At 35.7% G+C, this 20,831-nt stretch overlaps 2 protein-coding genes across 2 annotated transcripts; both read left to right on the forward strand.

Moving 5' to 3' along the window:
- Positions 1 to 1,342: 1,342 nt before the first annotated feature.
- On the forward strand, positions 1,343 to 11,307 carry LOC128243134 (uncharacterized). Its single transcript, XM_052960696.1, has 4 exons — positions 1,343 to 1,482; positions 7,345 to 7,549; positions 8,261 to 8,380; positions 9,668 to 11,307. The coding sequence occupies exons 1-4, from the start codon at positions 1,441 to 1,443 to the stop codon at positions 9,883 to 9,885; spliced, it is 585 nt and encodes a 194-aa protein (XP_052816656.1). The 5' UTR covers positions 1,343 to 1,440; the 3' UTR covers positions 9,886 to 11,307.
- A 3,638-nt stretch (positions 11,308 to 14,945) lies between these two features.
- Positions 14,946 to 17,646, forward strand: LOC128243133 (peptidyl-prolyl cis-trans isomerase 6-like). The gene is made up of 4 exons (XM_052960695.1): positions 14,946 to 15,292; positions 15,735 to 15,951; positions 16,357 to 16,476; positions 16,857 to 17,646. The coding sequence occupies exons 1-4, from the start codon at positions 15,221 to 15,223 to the stop codon at positions 17,096 to 17,098; spliced, it is 651 nt and encodes a 216-aa protein (XP_052816655.1). The 5' UTR covers positions 14,946 to 15,220; the 3' UTR covers positions 17,099 to 17,646.
- The last annotated feature ends 3,185 nt before the right edge of the window (positions 17,647 to 20,831 follow it).

Below are 20,831 nucleotides of genomic sequence, written 5' to 3' on the forward strand. Positions count from 1 at the left end.
TTTTATCCACAGCCTAGGAGGTAAAGTGAAGCATGATCTGCCTTGAACAAATACAATTTTAAGACAAGATCTGTCAACTCAGTGCACCAGTCAATTGTAACCCCCCCCCCTCAGGTCCGGGGGAATACTGGGGTTAACCAGCGGAAATGGGCTGTGTTTTTACCTATCAGGTGGCCCTGCAGTGCTGGTTGAATGCGGTGGTTTTATCTTCGCTTAAAATATAGAGTGGAATGGACCTTACCTAGAGTCCCTGGGGTGTGGGGGCGTTGGCAGGGATTTTGCCATTGGATCGTCCGCGCAGGGTGTGGGCTGTACTGAAAGTCAAAGTCCCCACTATTCCCCAGACCTGGGGAGGCTGTGGTTACAATTGTCTGATGCATTTCCACATGAACGTTGTATTGGTACTCTAACAATTGAGCATACTGCCTGGATAGTCACCGCCCCACCTCAACCCCACAGAACTGTTGACACAAAAAAAATCTGCAGCCCAAACCCAATAATGCTGAAGTAAAGGCATGCATAGATTTCAGCTGGTAAAGCTGACTGGGTGACCAGCTCACACCCATCCTACCACAACCCACAAAACTCTGCACAAGGCAATCAATGATTTTACAGAATAGTAATGTTGTTTTAACGGCAAGGCATGGTGTGAAAAATAACACGGCAAAGTATGACTTAAAACTTACATTTCATAGGGTATTCCTATAACTGTTGAGAAAATGTTGACATTTAGTCCATGCATGCATTTAATCCGATGTAATGATTCATGCATGCCATGAACCGTATGATCATTTCAATGACTGTCAAGTAAATTTTCTGAGTGCTCACGATTTTTCTAGAGGAAATAGAGTGCTTGAACTATAAGGAAACATCTAAATATTCATAAAACGAACATTTTTTGAGGTTACAATAAATATTTTCTCTTAAACAAGCACATTTAATTTAACACAATCCATTTCCTTGTTGTTACAATGGGCCTTCTTTACGCGGATTGAAAACGGTGTTAATCGCCGGCAGCCGCATCGCACTTTCGTATATCCTTACTACTATTTACGAGGTCTATCTCGAAGCTTGCCGGAGATGGCCGAGTTGTTACGATTGGGAAATAGTATCCCCGTTTCCATGTTTGAAACCCGGAAACACCGGACTGCCTGAAGTTTCTACATTGATGCTGTAACAATGGCATTTCGCATATGCATAACAATTGTAGATTAATCTAAATGAATATATTAATACTAAACAACGTTTTATATTTGATTTAAGACCGCACATTGCGATGAACAGACTGATTCAATAGTCCTAGCTATGAAAGCGAAAAGTTACCGCAACAGTATTGAAATATCCGTAATATAAACTCAATTTTAGAAAGTGTTGGGTGCAACCTAACTTTCCTAAGACGAATTCCGCATCTACGTGGAAGATATATCAACGTATAAGAAAATGTTTTCGCCATTGGTCATTGCAGTTTTAGTTTTCTTTCAGGTAAGAAATGTAAAAGAGTAGATTTGTGTTAATTTAAAAACAAATAGTTGCAATGCATTCACCCCAATGCATTCAACTTTTCAAGAAACCGCTTAAGCCGAAGGTTACATACAACTAAATATTTATTTATATTTAGCCTGCAGACTATTATAACCGTATCTCGGAAATCGCATCGGCAGATCGACACAACATTTTTCACTATTGGCGAATTAATGCGCGCACGGGCGTATCAACCCTAGTCCAAATAATTGTACGTTGACGGATTTTTTTAGATTTTTGATATGGCAAATCCTTCACGTACAAATTGTTTAGTATCAAAAGTGGGTAGTTGTTCCGATCAGGATTCCGGGTTAAAGCATATAGCGTCTATAAAATATCATAATAACAAGAAATATTACCAGATAATGTTATTTTATATTAGTTCCGTACGCACACAAAAAAATATAATACCTGTAATACCTGTAATCTTCAGGCCGTAAATTTAGCTTTCGCTATCGTGGCCCCTCTGGTAAATGTCTTCTTTAGTGGTTTCTCGACTGAGTGTATATCCAACTTGTAATTATGAGTTTGACGGCTTTTCTTCATTTCATTCTGTCAAAACATAACAATATATACATGAAGGGCACCTGCAAGGCTTCAGGGCACAGTTTTAAATCGCTCGGAACATTTCGGCCATGGCCGAGTTGTTTCGCTTGTATAACGAGGTCTATCTCGAAGTTTTGTCGTAGGAGGCCGAGTTATTACGATTGTATCGAGTTGTTCCCCTTCGCATAATTGTTATCTGTGTCAGTCAACTTTCATTTTATTGGAAAGGTAAACAACTTGTTTTAATGAATTAAATGCTTGTTTAATGCAAAATAACATTTCACTTACATGGCAAAATATGAATTTAACTCTTTATGATCAATTTCAACCATGAAATTCTTCACTTAAAACAATTTCAATATTTTTAAAACACCCCCGTTTTTGGCACATTCCCGTTTAGACGTTAGGGATTGGAAGAATCCCGTATGACATGTCTATTATTTTAGACTAGTATCAATCCCAGCGCGGTTATAACTGTCGTGGTCACCGACCTAATTCACATTTACATTCACATTGAACATACCTCGTAGGCAATAGCTATGGACTGCGTTCTGCATATTAATTAGCTTGCTATAAATAACGCTGTAATGAGTTCTCAATCTATGTTATGCGGTTAATATAGTTCGAATAAGCTGCATTTTGCGTAATATAACGCAATTTAATTGTACAATAAGCAATTATTTTAATATCGGCGAGTTACAGAACGCAATATAAAAAGCAGAATCCTATATACCAGTGTTTCGATTTTGCTTCGGCCGCAGACCGATAATATCTACATGTACATTGTAGTTTAGAATAGAATGTAGGTCATCGTATTCGGACAGGTGTACTCCCCGGAAATAAACTCTGCGAAGACGTCAAAACCAGGAAAAATATGGATCATATTATGATGCAATTAAATACTTATTAAGCGTTTAATACATTCATAATGTTTTAAATGAATGTTTCATTTTACCATACAATCATTTTATTGGGGGGATTTAGTTATTCCATGAGTATATTTTCTATGTTTTAAATTTCTTGACATTTTTTATTGAGATTGTTAGTTTATACTTGTGTTTGTAAAATGTATGTTGTATAAAACCATTCTCTTGTGTAAGTACATACTAACAACCTTTTAACTATTAATAAATGAATATTATACACTTTTACCACTCAAATTAAATGGCGTAAAACGTTGACCGGCTATCGACCTGCTACAATTTGTGTCATAGCCATGTAATGCCGAACGGAAAGTATGTGAATATTTCTCAGTTTGTCTCAGTAATTTCAGTCCAATATTTTGAGCATGTAGCATGATGCATATGCATATATATTTTTTTTTTAAACTGATATAATCTGTTCATGTAAATCTGTTCATTTTGTCCACGAGTGATATACGTTGATGGCATAATTAAGATACATGTATATACACGAAATAAATAGTATGTGTGTGATTCGAGCCAGAGGTATTTGGCGTTGTAGAAAGAAGGCTTAAACATTAAACTAATTAATATGTCCAATGCATTTTGTTGTGATGCATTTGGTTTAGCTGGCATACCCTGGTAGTAAATTAAATATGCCCAAGTCAAGTTTCAAGTGTAGAGTAGATTCTACTAAAATTTCCTTAATGCCTTATCCGTGGCAGTGCATTGTTCATTAAGGGTTTAATATGATATTGAGAATTATGTTTTACAATTACATGACTATACTCACAAAGCGTTGCAGGCCGAAAGCCATTCAACGCTTTAAGCGCTTTGATTAAATCCCTGGCGTAATGATGGGGGAACTGTTTCTTATGATAACTTACAAAAAAATAAATATTTTAATTCTATTATCTTGGTAAATAAAGATGTGTAAGACCGGGAACTTAACTTCTTCTTTTTTTAAAAATGGCCCTGATGTCGCATTTTAAATTGCAATATAGTTTGACTGTCATAATGCACCAGTCAATTGTTACCAAAATAATTCAATTATCAATCATTAATTGTGTTTAAACATTCACCAACATGTTATAAACATTAAGTGAGTAAACACCTTGTGCAATTATGTGATATAAAATATGGATTTTGATCGGATGACGGGAAATTTTCGAGACTGTTGTATTTTTACATACTTCAGTATGTAAATAAAGCCGTGTATTGGAAAATTTATTAGCAGAAGTGTCAGTGACTTGGGATAAGTGGCCGCTAATAAGGGTTTATATGGCTTCATGGGGTCACAACTGGCCTTTTAATACAGGTGGCCCTTCAACCAGGTTTGACTGTATATATTTTAGATATTTAAGTTCAACCCTTTCCAATATATCATTGTTACCAAAACCGTATATTTTGACACCATATGTTTTTTCAAAGTTGGGAATTGATGGTAAAGGTTTTTCCCTAGTAAGATCTATGTTTAATGAGGTGAAACTTTGTTATAAACACTTGAGGACAGTGTCAGATATATTTAAGAGTAACATTGGCCTTTCGGATATTTTTTTCTCTTTTTCTTTATATTTTTGAAGTGCATTTACAAGAAAAACATGGACGTTGGTATTTACATTGACCATGTCTCAATGTATTTTCTGCTTTTTGCAGACGATGTGGTAATTGTATCAGAGACTAAGGCAGGATTGCAGAGTTCTCTAAATAGTTTACATACCTATTGTCGCAAATGGAATCTTACTGTTAGAAAAGATAAAACTAAGGTTATGGTTTTCAGGAAGGATGGAAGATTTAGATTAATGATAAATGGTTTTATAATAACAAGGAAGTGGAAATTGTTAGTTTTTTCAATTAGATCTAGGAATTGTATTTACTAGTGGTGGTTCATTTATGCAAGCTACAAAAACTTTAGCTGGAAAAGGGTTGAGATCTCTTCACCCTTTGATAGCACTAGTTTGTAATATCAAAGTTCCAATAGATATAATGTATATTCTTTTTTGACGCATACATCTAATCAGTTCTTAACTATGGTTCTGAAGTCTGGGGTATATATGAATTCGAACGTTATAGAAAGAGTCCACAAAAAGTTCTGTAAATGGGTGTTGAATGTGAAGCAGTCTACTAATTCTTCGGCTTTGTATGGAGAGTTTGGTGTTTTAAGACCGGTTTCAAACAATCCTCATATCTCAGTATTGTAGAAAATACAAAGTATCAAAATATTTTATCTAAATTATGCTTATTAGTGTTGGGAATCGGTTCCAGTTTGACTATCGATAATTGGTTCCACTAAAGTAACTGATTATCTATAGTTCAACAGTTTTCAACAAAAAACATGATTTAGTTAGAAATCGTTAGTTTTTGTGTATTAGGTACCCTCTCTGGGGAAACACTTCTGTCTCTCTGGACCCAAATCTGTCTCTCTGGACCCAAATCTACCTCTCTTGAGAAACAAATCTACCTCTCTAGAGAAACAAATCTACCTCTCTAGAGAAACAAATCTACCTCTCTTGAGAAACAAATCTACCTCTCTAGAGAAACAAATCTACCTCTCCAGAGAAACAAATCTACCTCTCTAGAAAAAGAAATCTTCCTCTCTGGGCCCATATCTACCTCTCTGGACACAAATCTACCTCTCTCAAGAAACAAATCTACCTCTGGACCCAAAATCTACATCTGGAGAAACAAATCTTCCTCTCTGGACCAAAATCTATCTCTCTGGACCAAATTCTACCCCTCTGGAGAAACAAATTACTTCTCTGGAGAAAACAAATCCACCCTTTTTGAGAAATAAATCTACTTCTCTGGACCAAAATCTATCTTACTGGACCAAAATCTACCTCATTGGCACAGCCAGAAGATCACATGTATGGTGGTCCTCTGTTTCAGAAGCAAAGTGATAAGTATTGTTTGGTCATGTAGACCTGTCTCTGAAAAGCACATAATATTATAAATCACATTGTTTTTTTTCTGTGAATGCTGACCCAACAGTCTTAGTTTTTTAGCTCGACTATTCGAAGAATATGGAGAGCTATACTACTCACCCAAGCGTCATCGTCGGCGTCAGCGTCACACCTTGGTTAAGGTTTTGCATGTAAGCAACTTTAAATAATTATCTAAGCAAATACATCATGTATTGCATTGAAAGTTTAGATATGTATTCCCAACTATCTAACCTACTAAATTAATGAAGTTAGATAACTCTAGTTTGCATTTAATGCAAATAATGGGCCTTAATTATTTGACTTAGAAATTCTGGTTAAGGTTTTGCATGTACGCACACATAGGTTAATTTCTCAGCAACTACTTGATCTATTGCATTAAGACTTTATACAATGGTACTCAACCATCCAACCTACTTAATTAACCAAGTTAGATAACTCTCATTTGCATTTAATGCAAATAATGGGCCTTTATTATTTGACTTAAAAATTCCGGTTAAGGTTTTGCATGTAAGCACACATAGGTTAATTTCTCAGCAACTACTTGATCTATTGCATTAAGACTTTAGACAATGGTACTCAACCATCCAACCTACTTAATTAACCAAGTTAGATAACATAATAGTTTGCATTTAATGCAAATAATTGCCCTTTATTATTCGACTTAAAAATTCTTGTTAAGGTTTTGCATGGAACCACATTTAAGTCAATATCTCAGCAATACATCATGTATTTCATTGAAACTTTAGAAATGTATTTCGAACTATCTAACCTACTAATTTAATGAAGTAAGATCACACTGATTGGAATATAATGCAAATTATGGGCCTTTATTATTTGACTTAGAAATTCTGGTTAAGGTTTTGCATGTAAGCACACATAGGTTAATATCTCAGCAAATACATCATGTATTGCATTGAAATCTAATCTAAGTTTACAGTGATCCATGTTTTGCCAAAACTTTTCAATCCTTGCACTGAAAAGCAGCGGAATAGTCTAGCGCGCTGTCTCTGTGACAGCTCTGGTTATACATATAAGACCGGACAAACATCCTGTGACATTTGATTCCACATACAGGAAGTAACAACACTGGAAGAAAACTGTTGTATGGTGAATGTGGTTCTACACCGTGGCTTCTCAAGTTTGAAAGATTGAAGGATTTACCTTGAGTTGAAGACTCTGACAAATGTTCATGAGAATCATGACTGGACTTGTTAAATTTTCAAAGTGTTTTTAATGTTTGTATGGCTTCTGCTCTTAGTCTTCTGTAACTAATGGAAGGTAATTTCAGTTCAGCCAATCTTTCATTGTAGGGAAGATCTTTGATACATGGAACTAGTTCAATAACTCACCTCTGTAGCTTTTCAATATTGAAATGAACAAATTCAATTTGTGACATAACAAAATTATGGAGAGTGGTTTTCTATTTTCAGGCAGTTGAAAGCGTTAAAGTTACAGAGTTTGTCTACTTCGATGTAAAACATGGCAGCAAAGACCTTGGCAGAATAGAAATTGGTCTATTTGGAGATGTTGCTCCATTGACAGTGGCCAACTTCAAGCAACTGGCCACACATGAGCTTGGATTTGGATACAAAGGCAGCATTTTTCACAGAGTCATTCCAGATTTCATGATTCAAGGTCAACACTGTCAGATATGTCAATTGAGTATTTGTCTCAATACTATTATGGTAGCCTTAATTAGTGGTCAACATTATATTTTGTCCAACTAGTAGGCAGAATTTCTCAAGTTTTCCAATGCACATTTTTCAGTAAATCAGAAGGTGACCAGTCTTGATTTAAATAAGGTTAAGCAGTAGATATAAACAGTGGCTGGCCCATTTAGCAGGTAGTTTACACAATATAATGTAGACCACTAAAAAGAAGATTGTTAGTATGTACCCACACAAAATAAATGGTTAAGTGACTGGGTACATAAAATATTTATTTTTTTGTAAGTACTTTCTGACAATCTTTAACAATTACGTAATCTTGTAATGTTAACAGTATACATGTACATCATATATATACTAGACCATAACACCAACTATGGGTATTTGGTTATTGAGTTATACTTATAAAAATATAAGTAAATCTTGTGAAGTCACAATATATCTTATCAACATTGTAAACAAGGTTCATGAAGTGAAGTTGTTAGTGCACATAATACGATTCAATAAAATTGTCATTTAGTGAGTAATAATGAAATAGAAATGTTTACGATTGCAAAGACCATCAAATTTGAGTGTTCACATGTAATTGATAAAGTTCATAATCTAAATATTTTAAAAAGCTATGAAAAAAATAATGTATTTTATAATTAAATCAATAGTATGGTTTTGTGCTTTTCAGGTGGAGATTTTACCAATCGAGATGGCACTGGTGGTAAGAGCATCTATGGTGAAAAATTTGCTGATGAAACCTTTAAGCTGAAACATGATGGTGCTGGAATTCTCAGCATGGCTAATGCAGGTAAGTCCAAAGCAATATCTCTGTAGATTCTCGGGCACATTTTTTTTAAAAATGCCGAGGAAACCCTGGAGTGTATTATATTTTATTCGTTGTTTTATTTCATTTTTGTCCTTAGATAGCCAATTACTGATTAATAAATATATACATGCATTTTGTGTATATCTCTTGAACAGCTTAAAGGATTTTAACATAACTACCAACAAATGTTCATAATATTGAGATGATGTAACAACCAGCTTGGTTAAAGGTCAAGGTCACACTTACAGGTCAAAGGTAATAAGACTTCATTTCATGTCCACTCCATATGGCTTGGACCAATATATTTGAAAATATTGCATAGATAACGAAAACTATATAGGACGATATGTACCGGTACTTTTCTTAGTTAGTAAAGTAATCTATCTATGTTTCAGCTTCATGCCTTCATCTGTATAAATGGCATAGTGCGTCATGTTCACTGTGAAAACAGTGAATAGAATTGTGTGAATGTTTATGTTGCTAAATAGTAAAAAAGGAGATTGTAATATAAAAAATTTGTGAAGCCACCTGATATCTGAAAGAATGGGGAACCGATTGTGGACCAATGACGGACAAATGACAAAAGATATTCAGGGCTGATATCGGCCTCAGGTTGCAGACAAGATATCTGTCCGAATTGTATCCAATGGGTAAAGCCATATCTGATTGATCGTTTACGATATCTATCTCATATATGAAATATGACAGTTCGATATCTATCTGATATGCGATTGCTAGCTGGGATGACTATATTTAACATATTGCACGATGTGCGTAAGGGAGACATCACATAATTGATTACAAAAACAACCGCCTAGTTTTTTTTTGCCTAAGTCAAGTTTAAAATCATTCACATTCTTAATAAATAGCTTGCAACAAAAAAATCATTCACATTCTTAATAAATAGCTTGCAACAATCTTTCCTACAATGCTATTAAGGAAGGAGTACTTTAGTTTTTCACAAAAGCTAACATGGCATTAATGTGCTAGTTATCAGGGATTTCACTGATGCAGAAAACTTCATGCAATTCCGATCTAGGGACTCCCGTTCAAATATTACTCTGCATTTCTGGGTCCCCCAAAGTAATATTCTTTGAGTGTAAACCATAATATTGGGACCCCAGAGTCCATTATATTGATAACCAGAGATCCCCAATTTATCATCTATGAAGGCCATAGGACACCCAGCTAGAAAAACCTCATGTTATCTCGATTTACTTATTGAGTTCATATTGTTGAACATTTCTGTTGTTTTTTTCTTGACCACAGGTCCAGACACCAATGGTTCCCAATTTTTCATCACCACAGTACCGACGCCATGGTTGGACGGGCATCATGTTGTGTTCGGGAAGGTAATCAGCGGGATGGATGTTGTACACATAATTGAGAAAGTGGATCATACAGTCTTGGACAAACCCACTGTCGATGTTGTGATTCAGGACAGCGGGGTGCTTACTAAGGATGCTTACGATATGGCCCTTGAGTAGATTACTTGTAAGGGGTACTAAACCTGGGTGTTATTTTATAAATTACCTACAAGTCATCATGTATATTTGATTCTTGACAATTTTTGTTTATCTTTTGTTCAAACTAAATACTTTTTTCTTTTTTCTTTGGTGTAGTGGATTGTTTATTATCTATTTACTTATGAATTATTTTCACCATTTGTAAAAAGTATACAAAAAAAGATATTGTGATATTTTCTATGTAAAGTGTCCCAACACTTGCCTCAAATGTGCTTTTCTACCATTTGGGATTTATGGTGTTGTGAAAACTTAAGTCATATGCAAAATTGTGTGCCTTTCATTGAAGAAAGAATCATTGTGAATTGTTAAAGTACAATTGGGGTTTAGTAAGACAAATTAATTGCTTACATGTAATAATGGTTTACTGGTAATTATTGCTATGTTTGCATTTGAACCATTGAATTGTGTTGGAAAATTGCTGTTGATTTTTTTTATGATTTGTTTTTATATTACAATTGATAAAGAGCTGTACTTAAAATCAAAGGTAATTCTGAACTCAGAAGTGTATTATCTAATTAAATTTTAGTTTTTTCTCACTTTTACTTTACATATTCACTAAATGTGTTAAAATAAGGTATTTTTATAAGTTTGTTTACATTGTTTTAAGATTTATCTAAAGTTGGCATTTATTAAAATGACATTTTTGTCAGAACATATATAACCATACATATACACACTCATTTGTCGAAAGATGGTGCTAGGTAACTACTGTTGCTCAAGATCTCTTTAATTATTATGTCATAATTTTGGGTATTATTTAGATATAAATTACATTTCCTTTTGCTTCCTTTATTAGCTTGTGTGATTTTGTTATTGAGGTTGAAAGGCTGTTGTCATCATATCATCATCACCTCTGTTGTCATCATATCATCATCACCTCTGTTGTCATCATATCGTCATCACCTCTGTTGGTTGTGGAATCTTTAGTCATCGCAACAATCCTCCACACTTGAGGTCAACCATCGTGGAAGCCTTCATATGCGTATAGGTTTTGACAGCTCTTTCTGAATTTAGACTACCGGTACTGTAATTGCATAATCCATTGAACTGCATGGCACTTTGGAGGCATCCGTCACTTACTGTGACAGCTCTTGTTAAGGTATTTGTTGAACCTCAGGGCTTTAATTGTTAGCAATAAAAAAAATTAAGCTTATATACTTCTGTCATTGACATATTTGAATGAAAGTTTATGCCAAATAATTTTGATATGATATAACTATAAATGTGGTTATACACAGTTTTATTTTTTTTACGCTATAAACCCATGTTAAAAGCAGAGATTTTGATGATTATTTTGTCGGTTAAAATGTCAATTAGCCTAAGTTGTTTATTAGTTGTCAAATTAGTCAGATAATCTTATACATGAATAAATAATTAAGCATTGCATTTGTTATTGATTTGTTTTCTAAGCTCTCAGACTTCATAAACCTCCCCAGTTTGACAAATAGTCTTACCTATTTAAGCTGAGCTTTGACCTGACGGACAAATGCATCAAACTATATTTACCAACAACTGTAGTGGTGAAGTGCATGGAAACTGTAAGCAAAACAGGCGCTCACTGGGGTTATAATCCAATTCATGGGTAGTCAACCTCTTAATTTCTGTACCTACATAATTTATACATGTCTTACAATTGTGCCGATTGCCAATACAATTTAATTACTCTAAATGGAGTATGTGCACCGAATGTTTTCACACCATTGCTGGGGAAAGCTAAATGTACATAACTAGGTGTTAGTGTTTGGCCAAAGTTATGCATTTGCTGATAATGGCAATTAACTGAAAGTGATGATGGCCCCATGCCTTGCAGTGACAACTCTGGTTATGACACCTTGCCATGTGTATTCAATATCGTTAAATCACAAAATATGCATCAATAAAAGATGTTCGTGATTCGTGCCAAGCCAAGCCGGGCATTCCGGTTTTCCCACTTATTGGGAACTAAAGAAATTTAAGCGCGTATATAATAGGATAATTATGATGTTATTATAAGGGCAAATTATACCAATCCGGAAGTGACTTTTTAGTGCCACATGCCTTGTTTTCTTTTTATTAACCCATGAGAATGAATAGAAGCATGGTTACACGATCTCAGACCATTGGTTACTTTCCATCTTTATATAGGTTTTTAGTCCTTTTACTCCAAACTACTAATTATATCTTGTTTTACCTTTTTTGTCTGCCAACAGTAGACTTGTGACATTTGAAACCGTTTCCAGCGTTTAAAGGGACTGTGTCACAGATTGGCACCAAAAAAAGATTTTTTCTGTAACGAATCTCAGGACAACTATCTAATAGAATGTGTTACGCTTTGATATCATAATTGTAAAAAAACAACACCAAAATGTAAAAAAAAGAGCGGGTTCGAACCCGCGTCGCTAAAAATTGAAGTCCAGTGTCTTACTCACTGAGCTACAAAGGCTTATATGAATTCTACCTGGTAGACATACCCAGTAATCTTTTTTTAATGGAAAAATACGAAATAACTGCTAAACTTAAATACGGTAAATTGTAAACTATGTGGTACTTCAGTTAGTAAGTTTCAATGCATTGAACACATCGATGCCAAGTTTATGTCAGTTTTCGAAAAACAAATGCTACTTTATCATACGTGAGACAGCTCCTTTAAATATGAAAAATTATGGATTGTATTTTATTACGTAAAACCTTCGGAAGGGCATGAGGCGTAAAACCTTAGAATGATGCACTATTCCAAAAACTGACCACAGTCATTGCTCCCATGCAATTCATGCTGGGCGTAATGGCCATTAAATTTCGATGAGTAAGCTATTAGCAGATAACTGATAAAAGTTGCTTGGAGAATCACAAAACCATTGACTGGAACATCCAACATATATGCCAGGTATATGCAGGCATAGCCCCTGAAAACAAGGTTTCCTTCTTAATCGAAAATTGGATAGGATTTCTTGGCATGGTCATTTAAAGCACCTTCTTGCATGATTTATTGTAAAATCGTTTGTTTTGATGTGATCCTTTTTAAATTTTAATCATTAAATAGCGAAATTCTGTTAAAACAGACAAGTAAAAGCGAGTTCGAGTGCACATGTGTTAAAACAGACAAGTAAAAGCGAGTTCGAGTGCACATATGTTAAAACAGACAAGTAAAAGCGAGTTCGAGTGCACATGTGTTAAAACAGACAAGTAAAAGCGAGTTCGAGTGCACATATGTTAAAACAGACAAGTAAAAGCGAGTTCGAGTGCACATATGTTAAAACAGACAAGTAAAAGCGAGTTCGAGTGCAGATATGTTAAAACAGACAAGTAAAAGCGAGTTCGAGTGCACATATGTTAAAACAGACAAGTAAAAGCGAGTTCGAGTGCACATATGTTAAAACAGACAAGTAAAAGCGAGTTCGAGTGCACATATGTTAAAACAGACAAGTAAAAGCGAGTTCGAGAGCACATATGTTAAAACATACAAGTAAAAGCGAGTTCGAGTGCACATATGTTAAAAAAGACATGTTTATCATTTTGCAAAAACCCAATTTTGACTCTGGGGACGGCTATTTTAAAGAGCTCTAAAATCTACAGTGGTCGACAACTGTCAATATATAACAGCGGTTCAGGGCATAACATACCAATTCGGAAGTGCCTCCTCAGTGTTACGTGCCTTTTTCTTTCTATTTACACAAGACCGTGAATCATGGTTATTGCATCTCAGACCATTGGCCACTTTCCATCTTAATAAAGGTTTTATAGCTGAATGGTTTGTGGTTTCAAAAACAGGCTAAACATGCTGGATCTACTTTTTAACTTACTATTTAATAGAAACGTATTTTTTTCTAACGTAATGATTGGTACACAAGTGGAATTTTCTCCCCATATATGGTGCTGGGGGTTGTGAAGCACTAGAACTCATTTCTATTGGTCAATTGACTATAATTATAGGATTTTATTTTAGTTTGGTCTCTGAACTAAATGTCAGTGTCAAGGCAATATTAGTTCTTTTGGCGTCTTAAAATGTGTATAAAATGAAAAGTTTTATTTAAAGATATAATTTATATGTAAATTAAAACTTCGATTGAAAAGTTTTGAATATTCGCGACCGTTGCCAGCCAGAATATTTGGGCTGCGATGGCCGCACAAGAGACCCCAGCTCCTGTGTTACATTGAACTGTGATCATCTCATTTTCAATGCGCCTAGCATTCACCATATTATACTATTGTGCCTTCAGGAAACTTCTGTACAAGCATGACGTTATCTCTCAAATTTCGAAAGACCTGTGTTTTACAAGTACTTAATTAATTTGACGTGGAATATTTATGAAACCTTATTAAAGAAGGGCTTGATGATTCATTCTAGTATTTTTTAACAATCATGCCGTTTTGAAACAAACACGTATGCCGTATACTATGTCGAAATAAGATAGTTAGAAAGCCGTGTTTATTATTTTTAGGATTTTTTTCATTTGTTACAATTGTGTCCTAATGCCCTATATCGCGCGATGCGGCTCATTTATCGCGGCAGTCGTGATTTAAACGTTCTACAAAACTCATACAGGCCTGGCCAGACCAAACTTGTATGTGGTTAGAAGTGTAGTTTATGTTTTATACAGATCTTAAAGCTGCACTCTCACGGATTTACCATTTTTACAACCTTTTCAATAGATTTTCATATTTCCGTTCGAAAATTATAATGTTTTATGGTTTAAACTAACTGTTTACGAAAAATGCATTAAACATCAATTTTTGAACTTAAATATAAAAATCTGCGATCTATTTTTTGTCAGCAGTCTTATATAATTGGTTTCCATGTATTTTCGCAAAAATTGGCTCGTTCCGAGACAAAAAAAAAAAGTTGTCAAAACGTTCAATATGTGACAGTGCAACTTTAGTTAGTTGTACAAAAAGTTGTAATTATTGTTGTGTGATTGCCAAGATAGAATTTAACAATGATTAAGTCCTTCCTGGGCTTCCACAGTTCTGTAGCCGCGTTGGTATGTAAAACAAGTAACTTGATCCATATGCGGGGTGTTTATTTACAACTTATAACTAACAAAGGGTCCAAAACACAGATTTCTTAAGATTAAGAATTTTGTTAAACCTTAACACGTGGTGGATAATATCTCGGTGGCAGCGTATTTTATCCCTTTCATCCGACCAATGATTACACACCACGATCAGCTGATAAGCCATCTGGCATATGCCGCTCTGCTGTTGACGTGGAGGTGGACGTGTAAGTATCTACGTGGCAGAGATTCATAACGAGGCTGGCTAGAGCAGAGAACGGAGATCATTTTTTCACAAGTGGATTAAACAAAGAAAACTTGGAAAGATGGAGCTCATTCAAACTTCTGTGTATTTTGGATCCATGGTGTTGATGATACAATCGCTTTATGTGATCAATGTAAGTACAGATATAACTGCAGTATGATGTAAATTATTTTCGAATAAATTTAGTCTAACTTTTTCATGGAACATTCTTTAGAATAACGTAAATCTAAAAATTGTTGTAAGCCAACCATGATAAATGTTGTTCCACGTTTTATGTAAAATGTTAACCGAGAGTAAATGGAATTCTGTAGCAATTGCGTTCTGTGTAGACTTGTTCTGAAGCCAAATTCCTTAAGCAAGTAAGATGGTTATCAATCCTGGCGAAATCTACAGCAAACTTGTGTGCTTTGAGCATGTTTAATGTGGTTCAACATTATGATTCACGGAAACAGCATTTGAACATACATGTTATGTACTATTATGTCCTTATATTACAAGGCTATCTATACCAAAATCATAAACAAAACTGTATAGATTAGTCTAGTCTTGATGACATCCGCCTTTTCTTCATTTAGTTGACGGAGGCCAAGGATACATTGGTCACTGACGTCGTGTCGTTTGACATCAAGATTGACGGCGTGGATACGGGCACCATAGACATCGGGCTGTTCCGTAAGACGGCCCCGCGGACGGTAGATAATTTCGTAAAACTGGCCGAGGGAAACACGAAGGACGGCCTAGGATATACCGGAAGTCCCTTCCATAGGATCATCGATGACTTCGTTGTTCAAGGTATGTGAATACTATGATACTGGAAAATAAAGGAAGGATATTTGCCTAATTTGGGTGCGAAGATCGAAAACTGTGTGCGTGTATTAAGGTGTACTTATTGAATTCACATTCCGCGGTGAAATATCTCAAGGGTGAACATCCAGCTAAGATTCAGTTTCCTTCCCGAGTATTTTTAAAATACCATTAGACTAAGTCAGTCATTTGGCACTTTCGTTTTACTCTCATTTAATTGCGCGTTTAACAGTGACGAGTGATACTGTCGAAACGTTGACTTTATTTGCCGAAGCGTGTTTCACTATAACGGCTTAGAGAGACAAGCATCTACGGCGACGAGGTTTTCACGTTTTTCCCATTTTATCAATAATAGCACTATGTAGTTACGTGTGAACCGTTGACGTTTTTCAGGCGGTGACGTTGTCTTCCATAATGGCACAGGAGAGACGAGCATCTACGGCGGACGTTTCGCAGACGAGGCGTTCACGTTGAACCACTACGGTGCAGGATGGGTGAGCATGGCAAATGCCGGTATGTATGAATATGTGAACATAATTTGTATGCCTGATCGGTTAGGCAAAACAGCCACAGTCGTTGAATAATTTGAGTTACATGTATAATTCAATTTGAAAAAAAAAACCCGCCCTTTTCTTGTCATTTTAACCATTTACCGAAGTAACTGCATTCATAGAAACCAGCTGGAGTTGAAGTCTTTCAAGAAAGTAGTGTGGCAACTTTTATTCTTATATTTCTTTAAAAATCTTGCTTCATTGCTCCTGTAAGCATTTTCTTTATTATTTTAATGGTATGACATTGGGTTGTCGTGGGAAAATAGCCTACTTGTCCGCTCTTGTTCAACACCAGTGCATTCATCGTGTACAATAATCTTAATGTTGGTTCTGTCACCTCAGGCCCAGACACTAACACGTGTCAGTTCTTCATCACGGCGAAGGCGGCGAACTGGCTGGATGGGAAACACGTGGTGTTCGGCAAGGTAGTGCGCGGCATGTGGGTTCTCAAACAAATTCTCGCCGTCGACACCGACAAGGCAACGGACCGCCCCCTCGTTGACGTCATCATCGCGAAGAGCAGCGCAAAGAAAGTTGATGAACCATTCACCGTTGCCAAGGTATCGGCGGATTGGTTAACGTAGACACTTGAAAGGGAGGTCACGTGCTATAAACTCACGCGCTGGGCCGGTCACGCGGTGACGTAGATGGAGCGAGGAGAGGAGAGATTTTCTTCATTGTGAAGATCACACATGTCCTCAGGGAAATTTACAATGGCGTCATACACATTTATATGACGTCACAGAGGACACCTGCAATTCATGAAATTATCGATAATGTACCGAATTGCAATTGTTGTAACTGCTATGTGATGTTGTGCTTGCAGATGTAAAGTTGCTTTGCAGAAATTTACGGTTATTTTCCTTATTAAGTATCTCAATGATATAATTACTTGTCAATGATAATATTCGAAATACTTTACATTCATTGACTTTAATTAAAATACCTATACACTTATTGAATTAAATAAGGAAATGAATTTAGATGTTTTATGGACTAGCAGAGTTGGTTCAGATGAACAAAGTAATGATAAAAAAATCTTTGTTATCAAATAACATAAATTACATGTATATCACTGTATTTTCTTTTTAATATTTCGTCATATTAAATGTAAAATATAACCATGAACGTACACGTGTTATTTCATGTTGATATCGGTCATTTCCTTGGGTAAGAAAACGGCTAGTGACCGAAGTTATCCCAGGCCACAAAGTAGGGATGGGTTATAGGAATGCTCTTCGTCCGTTTATCCATCTGGAATCCTTTTTTCGTTCCGCTCAACTACACGGTGTATAACAACAATGTTGGAAAATGAGGGATCAAGGTCAATGACACAGTATAATGTCATGGGAAGGGCAGGGCAGGGACCATAACCCTGTTGTACTTAAATTTTATAAATCTAGCGAGTGTCATGTTGTAGTCTATAATTGTCAAGTTCTGCTCCGTGATAAAGTCATACAAATAGTTTGCCATAGGTTTGTTACCATTAAAGGTATTTACGTGCAACTCGGTACATGCTAAGGAAGGCTCATACCTCTTGTTGTAATAATTGTCAACCATGCCCCTTGTTAGATTGAAAGAACGTGCGCCAAGACTTAGCCATAACTTAATTCACGGTATTTACACGAAACTGTATGTACATGCTGTCACTGAGAATGAGCATATATATATATATAGCAAGATACATAACTCTCTCTATAATAAGTGTCGAGTAATGCCCCTTAGTAACTTCAGACAGACGAGCGTTGACTTAATTTATGAACAACTGGTTTGATGGATTAGTTGGAAAGATCTTTGCAACCCACCTTAACGGACGCTTTTTAATTTCAAAATTCGACATGCTGTGCCCGCGTGATTTTTTTTTATCAAATTCGAAAATTGAATGTATCGGGCCTATTGTGATGTACGTGAAGTTAGCGGCCTAGCGGCGTGAAGTTGGCGGCCTAGCGGCCTAATTTTTTTTCCCAAGCAATTGTTAATGCGGTGTTTTTAAAACAATGATAAATCAAAGTTTTATTATTCATATAGTTACATAGCGGCCTTAAATTGTTATCTATTCAAAATATTTTTCTTTACCTTTTATTCTAAAACAATTTTAAATTAACTGTTTTATGCACAAATTATCACTCTGAAGCGTTTTTCAACTTTTTTTCCAAAAAGTCGATCAAGCATTTCAGCGACCTAGCGGCCTGAAATTAGCGGCCTAAATTGAATCCAATTTCAAAGCATGTATACATGCATTTTCTTCTAAAACAATGATATATTAACTGTTTTTATGCACAAATTATCACTCTGAAGCGTTTTTTATTTTTATTTTTTTAAAAGTCGATCGAGCACTTCAGCGGCCTAGCGGCCTAGCGGCGTGAAGTTAGCGGCCTGGCGGCCTGGCGGCCTAAAATGGTTTCCTATTTCAAAGCATGTATACATGCATTTTCTTCTAAAACAATGACATATTAACTGTTTGAATGCACAAATTAACACTTCGAAGCTATTAGCGATTATCAACAGTTTTTAGCTCTACTGGCCAAAGGCCAGAAGAGCTTATGCGATGGTAATGTGTACGTAGTATGTGCATCCGTGCGTCCGTGCGGTCGTGCGTTCGTGCGTCTGTAAATAATTGCTTGTGAACACGATACAGTCTTCAGTTTTGATTGTATTGCGATGAAACTTGTACAGTATCTAGATATCCATTACAGCTCGGTTCCTTTCGAAAACCAGCCAGATCCGCCCATAAATGCCTAGATTATGGGCCATGAAAGTTTTAAAGAAATGCTTTCTATTTTTAGCCAGGTCTGCATGAGCGAATTCTATTTTTAGCCAAGTTTACATGTACATGTAAATTCAAGTCTAGAGTTAAGGGAGACAATTTGCAAGTCTAGGATTTTGAGAGAGAATTTGCTTTTTGCTTCTGCAGTTGATTTTGTGAATTTTTCTGCCTTGTTCTTGTTGAAAGCCCAAAGGCCATTTTTTAGCTTTAAGTTCTGTAGTTTGCGCATTCAGCTTAACAAAATTGGTTGTGAATGTTTAAGTTATGCACCTGGTGTCATTACTGGCCACACCCTGGGTTCACAGGTTTGGTAAACATAAATCTGGAAAGGTTTGAAAATCTTTTTGTGTGTTCGTGCATCCATCTCAGCACAATTGATTGTGAATGTTTGTTCAAATTGATCAATGTTGTCCTAGGATGCCCTTGACTTTGACCTTTTGACCAACTTTTTTTTAACTTTTAAAACTACAGAAATTTTTACTATGAGTACAGTTTTGAAAGCATTTTTTTTTGTCAGATGACTTTTACTTGGCATATATTTAAATAGTTCATGCAACTAATCTGCTTACAATACTTTCTAGGCTCAGATGTTGAACATGCTACGTTTTCAGGTTACCCAAACATAAAACATAAACTATATATACATGCTTTGAAATAGGATAGCATTTTAGGCCGCCAGGCCGCTAGGCCGCTAACTTCACGCCGCTAGGCCGCTAGGCCGCTAGGCCAATGAAGTGCTTAATCGACTTTTTTGAAAAAAAGTTGAAAAACGGTTCAGAGTGATAATTTGTGCATAAAACAGTAAATATATCATTGTTTTAGAAGAACAGGCATGTTTAATGCTATGAAATAGCTAACTGCTTTATCGACGCTTTTGAAAAAAAAACTGTTGATAATCGCTAATAGCTTCAAAGTGTTAATTTGTGCATAAAAACAGTTAAAATATCATTATTTTAGAAGAAAATGCATGTATACATGCTTTGAAATAGGAAACCATTTTAGGCCGCCAGGCCGCTAACTTCACGCCACTAGGCCGCTAGGCCGCTGAAGTGCTCGATCGACTTTAATAAAAAAAATAAATGAAAAACGCTTCAGAGTGATAATTTGTGCATAATACTGTAAATATATCATTATTTTAGAAGATCAGGCATGTTTAATGCTTTGAAATAGCTGACTGCTTAATCGACGCTTTTGAAAAAAAAACTGTTGATAATCGCTAATAGCTTCAAAGTGTTAATTTGTGCATTCAAACAGTTAATATGTCATTGTTTTAGAAGAAAATGCATGTATACATGCTTTGAAATAGGATACCATTTTAGGCCGCCAGGCCGCCAGGCCGCTAACTTCACGCCGCTAGGCCGCTGAAGTGCTCGATCGACTTTTAAAAAAATAAAAATAAAAAACGCTTCAGAGTGATAATTTGTGCATAAAAACAGTTAATATATCATTGTTTAAGAAGAAAATGCATGTATACATGCTTTGAAATTGGATTCAATTTAGGCCGCTAATTTCAGGCCGCTAGGTCGCTGAAATGCTTGATCGACTTTTTG

The sequence above is a fragment of the Mya arenaria genome, chromosome 8 (genome assembly GCF_026914265.1).
Source record: "Mya arenaria isolate MELC-2E11 chromosome 8, ASM2691426v1".
Classification (NCBI taxonomy): Eukaryota; Metazoa; Mollusca; class Bivalvia; order Myida; family Myidae; genus Mya; species Mya arenaria.